This window comes from Rhipicephalus microplus, chromosome 3 (assembly GCF_043290135.1).
Source record: "Rhipicephalus microplus isolate Deutch F79 chromosome 3, USDA_Rmic, whole genome shotgun sequence".
In the NCBI taxonomy this organism is placed as follows: Eukaryota; Metazoa; Arthropoda; class Arachnida; order Ixodida; family Ixodidae; genus Rhipicephalus; species Rhipicephalus microplus.
Genome location: NC_134702.1, coordinates 44638370 through 44650617, shown reverse-complemented (window position 1 = coordinate 44650617; position 12248 = coordinate 44638370). Strand labels below are relative to the sequence as shown.

Here is a 12248-nt window from a genome sequence, read left to right as displayed (position 1 = left end):
CGCGCTGACGCGCTGCAGCGCGTCAGTGTGGCCAGGCCTTAAGACTTTTTTTCTTAAGTATTATCACTTCCCGAAATTGGCCCGCACTTGGCGCCTGCACACGTTCAGCTATCAAATCGATGGCGCGCCCGCCTACATGAGAAAGTAAACGTGAGTAACTATTCCTCTTGCCCAGTATGCTATTTTCGATTCGCTACCGTCTGTGTGCGGCCTGTTGCTTGCCGCGATAACGGCAGCAGCATGGACTCCGCGACCAGCGGATCCTTTTTTTTCTTACGCCGTAATGATGACGTCATGGCACTCTTCGCGCCGCGTGTACCTATGCGTGTACCATGTTCAGTGTCTGTGTGCGTGCATAACATGTCAAGTACCACCATAAAGGAACAAAGCAAGAGGCATATCGTGCTGACTGCTTGAAGACGTCTTCGTGTTGGTGCTATAAAAGACGAACACGTAAGAGTCGACATCCGTGCTCGCCTTTTTAGGACTGAAATGAAGGTGTCGCCAAGTGTTCACCGACTCACCTAGCAACAAAGTCTTGTCATGCTGAAAACGAAGCAGTCTTCCAACAAAAGCTGTGCTCGGTGCACATACGTGGAAGGCCACCTGTTAATAGGGAGTTATAGAATAGCGCACCGCAAGCCCTTGCGGTGTGGTCGCTGCCACTGCGCATGCGTCGTAACGCGAATCGCCGTCCGCGTTCGCGGCCCGCACGCAAAAAAATCCTAAATAGCGTGCGGCGATCGTGGCCCGCGAGGCCCGCGAAGTGCTATGTTTAGCTTCCGTGCATTTAGGTCTGTGGTCGGGGCGAAAGTCCCTAGACTTTTTCCTAGGGGGAGAAAGCCCTATTCTAAATCTCATATGGCGCCCGCTATGCCGGCAACGCCCGCAGCGCCTGCAAACGTTATTCTAAAACTCCCTAATGATGACCGACCTTCTTACCGTTTCATGTGTCTTATATAGGTGCCTCCTGTGGCTTCGCGGTTACCTTTCCTAATCACGAGTCAGCGACCGAGGCTCCTTCGGGCTACAAAAGTGAATTTGCGGCCCGTATCCAGGGGCCCATAGAGCATATGTCTCGTAGTGGCGTACACTGACGTTACCTGACGCAGCGGTGTCTGCTACGCGTAACAATTAAAGCTATACTTCGTTGACTAAATTTTCGAGCTGTTTACACTGTTGCTCCGGGTGTTCTTTATTGCTACGCTTACGTTTACCCTGCAACGTGCTCACGACTGATTCGCACCGCACCTTCTTCTTCATCTCTCATCCGCAGATGACTCAAGAGGGGAGAGGAGGAAAGGACAAAGGCCGCGAGACCCTCACTTACCGCTGGGGAACCTGCAAGCCACCGAGGGAACGGGGTCGCTGCGCTGCTCGACATTCGACAGGTGCGCCCCTTTCTTCTCAACTTTACAGCGAACGCATCCTCTTCATTTCTCCCTTTGTATTATTTTTTTTTTCGTCGCGAAACAAGTTACGTCTGTACGTACTCGCGAACGGCCGTGTGTACACCCCCGCACAGTTTATTTCCTCTCTCCTTGCGGGCTAAAGCCAGTACGCCGTGCTGGTCGGGGAAGTGTGTGGAGTGCGAAGCGTTTTAGTGTGACCCCGGTGCGGCGGTGTGTGCGTAGAAGTCGAGTGGGCCGGCCACCAGCCGTGAATGAATCCGTGTCAAAAGGCCGCCGGCCCGTACGTCCTCGGTCGGTCCCATGTTTGGGCATGGCGCGGGCTGCTGCCCTTTCTCTGGCTCGGAGGCGTCGGCGCAGACCGGACGTCGTGGGCTTAAGGTCGCGTGTGTGTGGCATTCGGAGCAGAACGGCGAATTGGGAACGCGCCGCCTATAGTCACGGATACTGTCACACCAGCGTGTGCGCTTCGGCTCAGCTGTTCAGTGACAGTGGTACACCGTTTGTACCCACACTATACACAACTGAACTCCACTAGTACTGCTATAGTGCCAAACTCTACGATACTCTCTAGAGGTTGTTGTAGCTGCAGTTGCTGTAAAGAGTGTGTCTGGTGGTAGTAGTAGTAACAGTTGTGATAAGAAGTGTGGTGGTGGTAGAAGTGGTAGTAATTAGTAGTACCAGAAAGAGGTGTGGTTGTAGTGGCAGTGGTAGTCGTAGTAGCAGCAGGGTTGTAGTGTTGGAAGGGGTTGTATATATATACCCTAAAACCATAGTAGAGTACCTAGTACCCTAAAATCGTTAACCACTTCTTCTAATCGCAGTGATTGATTTGATACGTAGGGTTTAACGTCCCAAAACCGCCACATGATTATGAGCGACGCCGTAGCGGAGGGCTCAAGAAATTTCGACCACCTGGGGGTTCTTTAACGTGCACCCAAATCTGAGCACACGGGCCTACAGCATTTTCGCCTCCATCGAAAATGCAACCGCCGCAGCCGGGATTCGAACCCCCGACCTGCGCGGTATGCAGCCGACTACCTTAGTCGCTAGACCACCGCGGTGAGGACCCCCTTTAAAGAAGTGTATTAAACGTATGTCTTGTCTCAAAAGATGCAAAAATTAGAAAAAAAATAAAAATAAATGCCGCCCACATCTTCCCACAGGCAGCTGGAGTAAATGCGTCGCACAGTGGTGTATCGCGTGAATGTTGCGTAATTGGGTATGGTTTGGGAATGCTCAATTGTTATTTCATCTTTATTATTATTATTTAATGAACGAAGGAGAAACGTTGCCTTCAACGTCAAGCGAAAGTCAAGTAAGGACGCCCTCGACTGAATTCCCAACGCGCTATCCAGTGCCTATACGCATAAGGGGTGGCCTGTGAACGGTTGTGCAGCGCGAGCAGTCTTTTTTATTTTCGACCAGCAGACGCTGCCTGCGTAGTAGGCGTTGCGATGCGAGAGAGGGGGAGGAGAGCGACAGCTTTGCGGATGTCTTCCTGGGCCGGCACGAGACGCGATCATGCTCAGTAGGGCGTGGATGGTGCCACCGCCGAAGCGCGACACCGTGCGACTAAAAAATGCTCCACATCTTAAAAAAAAAAAAAAAATGGACAGTTGATGCCCCTTTGACAGGAATTACTGTAGCGACACGAAAGTGGGAGTTGCGTTCACAAAATTAGCCGCCGCTATATTGTACAATAAGAAGAATAATTGCGCGTGGCAAATATGCGGTTTGCTAATCGAGATACCTATATAACATTTATTAATTATTTTATAACGCACATAAACCGAGACTCTTGAACACTCTCTCTCCAAAACGCGCACCGGTAGTCTGCACTTCGAGTGCTCGCATCTCGAGACATTCTCAGCACGTAGTTTGCCAAATTTATAAGTAAACAATGTATTTACTCCCGTTCAGCTTGGGATGTTACATAACCTCAGATAAACGTCACGTGTAGTCGTCAAAGAACTCCTGGAAAACCTTGCCGATAACTGAACTAAAGAGTACTGACTGGCAGGATTTCACAGAAACCGACCAAAGTAGCTATCGTACTTTTGGAGGGTGTGCAGCAAAACTTGGAAGATGTCGGGCGTAGTTGATTAGGTTCCAAGAATTTAGCACTAGCATTTGAAATGTAGACTAGAATACAACGGGACGGCTTTACGCTCTCCCATAGTAGAGTACCTAGTACTCTAAATCGCTACCCACTTTTTCTAAACAAAGACTACACACACACACACGGGACGGCTATGCTCTCCCATAGCAGAGTACCTAGTACTCTAAATCGTAAAAAAAATGGAAGCATATCCACGCAGTGAATGATGGAGAGTGAGGCGAAGCATTCGTCCGTCCATGCGTCCGCGTGACCGTCCGTGCGTGCGTCCGTCCCTGCGTTCGTCCATGCATCTGCCCCTGCGCCCGTCCATGCGTCCATCCGTCCGTGCAGCCATCCGTGCGTCCGTCCATGCATCTGTCTGTGTGTCCGTTCGTCCATCTATTCAACACTCCAAGTACCACCATCTTGCATCTTTTCATCATGTATTCCGCATATGCTCCGCCATCCAGCGGACATTCTAAGGACTAAACGAGAGGTGGCACACGCACACTTTCTAACGGCTTGCGCTTCGTGTCTACTTCCCACCTTTAACCACCTCGAGTTCATGGTACATACTAGTTCACTGTATTCATGACAATGCGGCCCAACGCTCGCTAAACTTTTTTTAAAACCAAGGAGGTTATGCCCAGCGAGTATAACGTAGCAACCCTTTCTTGTCAGATAGTGCTCAATGTACATGCCAATGGCTGCTAAGGGGGAATGAGAGACAGGATAATTCGACGTTTAGTTAACGAGCACGCTGCGAATTCTTTTATTGTTCAACAACGCACTGAAGAAATCTCTCACTGGCACCACCTTGGAGGTCAAAATGTATAAGACTGGTTACACACTACGACTACTACTACGAATATACGAGGAACGAACGGTTGCCGTTATTAGCAGCTTCGCCCCTAAGGCTTTTTCTAAACACACAGACTTCTTCTGAACACACTTTCACGCACGGGACGGCTTTATGATCTCCCATAGCAGAGCACCTAGTACTCTAAATCGGTAGCCTCTTTTTCTAAACACACGTACCTTTGACGGCTTTCAGCTCTCCCATGGTAGAGAGTACCGAGTACTCAAATCATTAACCTCTTCTTCTAAACACACAGTGGGAATTCTTCTTTTCTTCATTAGAAACATATCTTTTTTTGTGAAATATTGTTCTTGAGCTCGAGAGCAAACTGTCCTCACAGGTGGATGCAAAAACATCACCTTACGCTGTAAATGACCCCCTTGTTTGTGCATATAGCCTTACTGTTATATAAGTTTGATCATATCGATGTTCATGAATGTCCCGTCTTTGTTGTACAATTTTTCCATTGTACATCACTGCATACGCAAATAAGTTATTTTCGCTGTATATAACAGCTTGCACTGTACATACGCATGATCATCATTGTTGTCTGTCTGTGTGCACATAAGCTACGTAAGACATATCTGGAAATAAAATTCTCTTAGACAATGTGAGGACCACGAGACGGCTTTGTGCTCTTCTACCATAGAGAAACCTACTATATAAAAGGTGGCCACTGGAGCCTTTTCACGGCCCAGCAAGAAAGGGTCTGACCAATCGCTAGTTATGCTCTCCTACCATTGATTGATTGATGATTGATTTGTGGGGTTTAACGTCCCAAAACCACCATATGATTATGAGAGACGCCGTAGTGGTGGGCTCCGGAAATTTCGACCACCTGGGGTTCCTTAACGTGCCAACCCAAATCTGAGCACACGGGCCTACGACATTTCCGCCTCCATCGGAAATGCCGCCGCCGCAGCCGGGATTCGATGCCGCGACCTGCGGGTCAGCAGCCGAGTACCTTAGCCACTAGACCACCGCGGCGGGGCATGCTCTCCTACCATTGCTCCTACAGTGGAGTACCTAGTATTCAAAATTGTTACCAACTCTTTCCAAACACCAGTGATGCATCGCCAACCTTAGTGATTTATCTCTAGATTTTCGAGTTTTTGACCCCTTTGAGGGATTTGGCTTCTTTTCTTATTGAATCTAGGGATTTTCGTAAGGTGGTAGCGATGTGACATTAGCCGGTCTGATTAAATGCATTACGAAGTAATGACGCTCTTTCAACTAGAAAGGCTGAAAAAAAAACAACGACTAATTCAGGCTATTTCATGTATTTTTTTTCTATTTAAGACAGTTTTGGTATTCTCATGAACCACGTGAAGGAGATTGCAGTTTTATAACGCGATATTGTTATAGTCTGAAATATTGTAGCGAATTAAATTCCGTAGTGAGTTAAGCACGCGCATATCACGAGGTCCCTGAGTGATTTATACATGGTGAAACATAAATTCTGTCTAGTGGTGCACACAAACACGTGTCAAGATTACGCTCACCACATTACGGTATACGGGTATGCGTCATACGTGTCTGAAAGAAAGGCTTTGACGTCGTACACGACGGGTTTTTCACACTATTCATGTCATGACCAGACAGTAATAATCGCTAAGCCCTCGCACCCTCCTATACTAATTTTAGTCTACCCCAAGTTAATGAGATGATCGCGAGAGCTCCCAGACGTAGGCGGCTGAATAGATAGATAGATAGATAGATAGATAGATAGATAGATAGATAGATAGATAGATAGATAGATAGATAGATAGATAGATAGAAACGCTCTAAGTGTGTGCAGTATGCAAAGAAATGCTTCGCATTTAAAACACTCGTCCTTTCTCGTGTTTTTGTTGGGACATCTGCATATAGCAGTCCCGTAATCGACTATACGTTAAGTCGTTCACATTTCATTCTAAACAGTACTGTAATGACGTCACTTCCGAGACGAATATGATGTCAGTGGATCTTTGGCGTATTCCGGTACGAAACACATATTTTTAAGACAACAAAAAGGGGGCGGGGGGGGGGGGAGCGCCCTCACATTGGTTCGCAACTGACTGAGTCTGTGAAATCTAACCTGTAAATCACCATTTTTCATCTCCTTCTTGGCTTTCTCCATCAATTATCCAGTAAAAAAGATAGTTATAAACAAGGCTCAATAAAGATATTTAAATGTTATACAAACTATGAAAACGTGAACCGTTGCTGCATTTCACCTGCAATGCTTTGTCACTTCGGTAGGACTGATCCATTATAGCCTCGAGTAATGTCAGCGCCGCGCATTACTACGGTTCAGTGAAAAGTGAGCGCCTCGTATGGTAAGAGATTCCTTACTGAAGGACATTGCCGACTAATTGATGGTCAGTTTTAGCTAGGTTTGGCTAACTGTGGCTGAATGACTGCGACAAGCATTGGATAGTGCGCTCGAACCTGCTAGTGTTCGCTACAGGCACCACTGATCATTCAATAGCGATGGCTGCTGTTGCAAGCGTGCTCCTTAATCCTCATTCGTGCCAAACTCGTGACTTCTATAGGGCGCCAAAATTCAGTGCGCGTTGTTATTAGCAGGTTTCGACTTTAAGTTTAGGCCTTGAAAGGGAGTAAGTATGAGTACTGAGGACCCCAATCACTTGCGTTTTGATTCTACTTTCCTTGCGGTGTTTCATTCGCCAGCCGGATTACAGAATAACTCAAGAGCTTGAAGTCTACGGCGTAGGTGTCCCCCGTACTAATACGTTTTTAACATTGGTCGTAATTTCAGTAATTTGTCATTAAATACTGCGCCATATGTATACACACTAGGTTTACATATGACAAACCTCACATTGATAAAAAAAGAAAAAAATTACGGCATATTCACGGGGTGAATGATGATGAATGGGCGAAGCTCCGGAGGGATTCATCGGTAAACTGTGAATCTTCCGTGTAATTCGCCCAGTCGATCATCATGTAAAGACGTGAGAAACGCTGTGTGTGTATATACACAAATCAACTTTTATTTGTTCTTAGACGATGGATGGCTTGCGATGTCCCTTGCCTCGCGCGCTCGCACATCGGGATTCTGTCTGCGAGCGCGCGCTGCTGCCGCCTTGCGCTCTCTCCGCTGTGCAGCCTTATCCATCCGGCGACTCCGAGCGCGCGCCAACAGCGAACGGATTTTATTACAACGCTCCCCCTAGCGTACGTCGCCGCACTAAATCGAACGATTGCCTTCAACCAATGACACGCGCCATATGTGACATCATTCCTATTTTATAAGATCTCGCGTCTTTCATCAACTACAAGTACCGCTTTCTAGTTTATAACATCTTGCATCTTTTCATCATCAGCTACAAGTACCACCATCTAGTAAACACTACAAGAACTTAACGAGAGGTGGCTACATACAGGAGACGGTACCGCCATCTAGTGAACACTGCAAGAACTAAACTAGAGGTGGCTACATACAGGGGACGGTACCGCCATCTAGTGAACACTGCAAGAACTAAACTAGAGGTGGCTACATACAGGCTACAGGGGACGCACAGCCCACGCCCTAAGGAGCTTCGCCCCTAAAAGTACCTTGAAGAGAGGGTGTGGTCGGAGCCAACGTTGGCGGACTTGTCTTCGTCAGTGCAGCTACTTGAAAACTGCCAAGCAACTCAAAACGAAAATAAATGTTACAAGAACACGACGCCATGCACGTTAGTGCCTTCTATAGTCTGGTGCACGCCACGGGCGATACAATACATCGGCGCCCAGGTGCATTGTACGTGGCGGGTACCACCCGAAAGCGTGCCGCGTCTACTTTTCGGCGCTCCCACATACACCGCCGCGATCGAAAGTACACACTCATACGAAGCCGGGCCTTCCTCGAGGGACCGAGTCCCTGAACGGTACGCTATACGGAGCGAAGTCTTACGTGTGTCGTGCGTGCGCGTTGCCGTGTACTCCCGATATAGCGACGTCGCCCGCGAGTGTGTGCGTACGCGCAAGTGCAGCGGCGGTACACCTCGCCAAGACAGGAAGGAGGGCCCCGTACAACCCTTCACCGTCGCTGATGACATCGAGCACGCTCTGCACGCTTGCTGTCAACTTTTGTTTTTCGAACCTCTGTTTTTTTTGTTTGTTTGTTTTTTCACTATATCTCGAACTTCTAGCTGTTATCTTTGGACACGCCACGATACCATCTGCGGTGACGTTCTCTGTTATACGCTTCGTTATCTGTAGAGTGTTCTTATACGACTATCCCCCACTTTCGTCTCGGTAGATCTATCTATCCATAAGTGGCTTCTTTCAAGTCATTCTTCCCTCTCTTTCTCTCTGGTTATACCTCTACCGCACGACCTCCATCTTTTTTGTTTCTTTCTCTGCTCCTAAACCTCGCCGGTATAAATACTTCGTGTTAGGCGCACGACCCGCACATCACCGCGTGGTCGGAAGAGATCGAGCTCCCGTATGTAACGGCCTCTCTTTCTCTATCTGAGAGAGAGAAAGGACGCTATAGCCAAGCTGCAGCGCCGAGTCCTGCGCTCTCTCTATCAAGAGAGGGAGAGAACAGTGCTACATGGGTACGTAAGGCAGCGGCAGCGACAGCAGCATCGTCTCCGTCATGCGTGCGTGCGTGCGAGCGAACGAACGGTCGGCCTTTCTTCCGAGGTGGCGAGGCGGGCGGCACGACCCAAACTTCGTGACTTCCCAGCTGCCATTGCAAGAAGCCAGGAAGGCAGGTCCCCCGTATAGAACAGTGCGTGCCATACCCATATTGCGGTACTTCTCCTTTAAACGCTCGCCTATATACAAGGAGTATGAGATAGCTACGCGCATTCCCTCCTCCTCCGCTCGCGCCGTGTCCCCCCCCCATTTACCTTCCTCCCTTTCCCGGCTGCACCGTTCGTATCTGTATCACGACCGCGCACAAACCGCCCACCTGCGCTGGTCGGCTCCTCTCGGCCTTGTCTCTTCTATCATTTCACTTCCCCAACATTTCGGGCCTTCCCGCGTTGCGTGTGTCCTCCGCGCGAGACGGTTACGGCAGTTCATAGTTTCGCTTTCTCTTTTCTGTGTTCGTATTTGGAAGCCACTCACTCACCTGCCGGGAGTAGAACGCCAATGAGAAAGAAACGCAAGAGAGAGAGAAAGAAAGAAAGTTGAAGAGGAGGGTTTGAAAGGCTAAGACGCGCGCGATTCGGCAAGAAAGCGCCCTCCTCCAATTCTATAGTTCTACGTGTACCTGTATAGCATTTATTTTCGTCTGCGTACGCGGCAGCCTTCTTAGGGTGTCACGGCGGTAGTGTAGTGGAGAGCATCGATTGGGTAAAACTGCGCCCTTCTTAAACCTTTCTTTTTTCCCTTTGTTTACGTGTTTTGCGACGAGGCTTGGGTAGTAAGTAGAACACGGCGCCGTGTTCCCTCTCTATCTTCCCTATCCCCTCTTTTTTTTTTTTTTTTCGTTACCGTCTCTTCCGAATTTCACGGTCCGAATATATCTTCCGACGACGTTCCTCAATCGGCTCGTACTACACCGGCAGTCTTTCCGCCGTCGTCTGGGCACGCCACGCTCGTTTTATATTTGTTTGCTTTACTCAAGTTGCTCGCTCTATTCTTTTTGTTTATTAGTTAATTTCTGTCTTTATTTTATCGCTTCTGTGCCCCACGACGCGTGTGATTCGCTGCTCGAGAGACGATCGAGCGTTGTTGCGGAGAAATTAGGGCACGCAGCTCGATCCTCTCCGACTTGAGTGACGACGCATAGAAATGATCCGCTATAGGGGGTGCTCGTGCACGTATACCTGGTTGTGTGTGTGCGTTGAGGCTTTTATTCTGCTAAATTTCGCGCATAGACTAGCGGCGTTACGCCTCCAACGAACCACTTCGAAATGTGATGCTTTAAACGCAAGAAACATAAGCCATCCGCTGTACAGTTCCTTTCAAATGTCACGTAGTGCACGCCCCTCCACCTTTTTTTTTTCGTTCTTTTGCAAGGCAAAATTTTCGATGCCTCAGCCTGCGCGCAATTTGACCGCCGACCTTGAAGTGAGCGACGTGCAAAACCGTGCCGTGATACGACGTCACCTAGATGTCGCCATAATTTGGGACATCGATGAGACGTCCTTTGATGATCGCATGACATCGACGCTTGGTCGAAGGTGATCCGATCACGGAGGCAGTGCTAAACCGGACGAGCTGCGAAAAGCTTGCAATGTCTCTGATCCCGGAGGCTATGTAAAACCGCGTTAGGTGCAGAGAGCTTTCCGTGGAAGGGGCGGGTGTGTATTTAATGCATCGACTGCGAAGCGAGCTGGAAGATTTGCTTTAGCCTTCGTGTCGTCTTGGGCAAATGCATACAGGACCCTTGTCGGGATATCTTGTTCGTTTCATGACACCAAAGCGAAAAATGAGTCTACGTTTCTTTTGGTATGATTGTTCTTGCGTGTGTTTGCATCTGTGCTCGTATACACAGACAAAACGTAAAAGAATACGCGGAGATGGGGGGGAGTTGGTTGTACCCCTCAAACGACGCCCCCGACTACGCCACCGCGATAGGCCTATTAGATTCCAAGGGAGTGTCGTATGTGTATACAGACCGCTCCAACTTTAAGGTATTATACGAGAAACCGACGTGACTCTGCCGACGATCCGCGGCGTTGTTTGCACAGTCAGCAGGTGCGATGGGTGCTTTCGGTCGATTCGGAGTTGCCGAGTCACGCGACTTCTCTTGGATACGAAAGAAGGAAAGAGAGGGGGAAAAGAAGGAGAGGGAATTCTCGCTACGAGGTGAGCACCTGTCGCACGCTACACACCCCGCCACAAGTCATGCGAGCCGCGCACGAAACGCTCTCCACGATCGTACGGATCGACAGTTCGGTGAGTCTGCGCGTTTCCTTTCACCAGAAGCTCGTTTTCGTTGACGGATGGAAGAGCGGGGAGGAAGGCAGGGGAGGTTAACTATAGCGCCAGTTAACGAGATCGAGGGATTTCCGGTTTGGGATGCTTTTCGCGGCGTTGGAGGCAAATGCGCGTCTTTGAGGAAGATGGCAGACTGGGAAACTATAGCATGTAGATCGTTTGCGTTGGCACTCGTCATGGTCTGGTGCCTTTGTCAAGGTAAATTCATAGCACCGTATTTTTTTTTCAGGTGTACGCAAATAGGCAGCACTTCTCGTCTCAGTCACGCGTACGGGCGAACGTTCTGGCAGTAAGAACAGCGCGAACAAATGCACTGGACGTAGTTCTTCTTTGACACACGCTTTCACGCTCGCGCTGTTAGTTACCGTAACGATTAGCCGTCGTGCCCCAGAAAGGTTCGCTATACTGGAACGTTGTGGGCTTTTATCCACAGCAGCGTTCACTTTAATTAATTTCCCATTGATTTCACAATTATGAAACATCGGTTGAGAATTGAAAGTAGAATAGCCTATGCTTTCTCTGGATTCATCAACTATTGCCTTCATATGGCTATATGCAATCGAACATCCCGGAAAACGCTCCCGTAACCTTACAAATATTGTTCTGGGAATAGTGCTGCGTTTTTTTTTTTTCCTCCGAGTGAAAAGCACCGATGTAAGGGGAAAGATTGGTCGAGGGTTCTGTCTTTCTGCAGCCTGCTTCTCCAAGATAGTATAGGGTGCGATTTATGGCTGTAATATTTTGTGAGGAGGACGACTGTCATGATAGATGCTGCACACTGTCTTACAATCTTGTGCAGCCAGGTGACTATGACATGAGTGATTTGCGCAACTGTACTTCTAGTCAGTCGCTGCCCTCAGTAGCGTTTTCCGGAGAGATGTAATTGAATGTGGCGTTTGATCCTTTCGAGACCAAGCTCTGTGCATCAGCTGGAAGCGAGTAAGGGTCTTCGGGCAGGGGGAGTCAACGTTTCAACTACCTTGTTAAGGGC

At 48.7% G+C, this 12248-nt stretch overlaps 2 protein-coding genes across 3 annotated transcripts in view; one reads left to right on the top strand and one right to left on the bottom strand.

Moving 5' to 3' along the window:
• Pex2 (peroxisomal biogenesis factor 2) overlaps nt 1-12248 on the bottom strand; it is a 126200-nt gene that overhangs the window by 68982 nt on the left and 44970 nt on the right. The window lies entirely within an intron of this gene.
• The window catches only part of LOC142803707 (uncharacterized), a 40669-nt gene that overhangs the window by 13412 nt on the left and 15009 nt on the right, over nt 1-12248 (top strand). The window contains exon 2 of the mRNA XM_075889366.1: nt 1277-1391. Within this exon, the coding sequence (XP_075745481.1) occupies nt 1277-1391 (115 nt within the window). The remainder of the gene's footprint in view (nt 1-1276; nt 1392-12248) is intronic.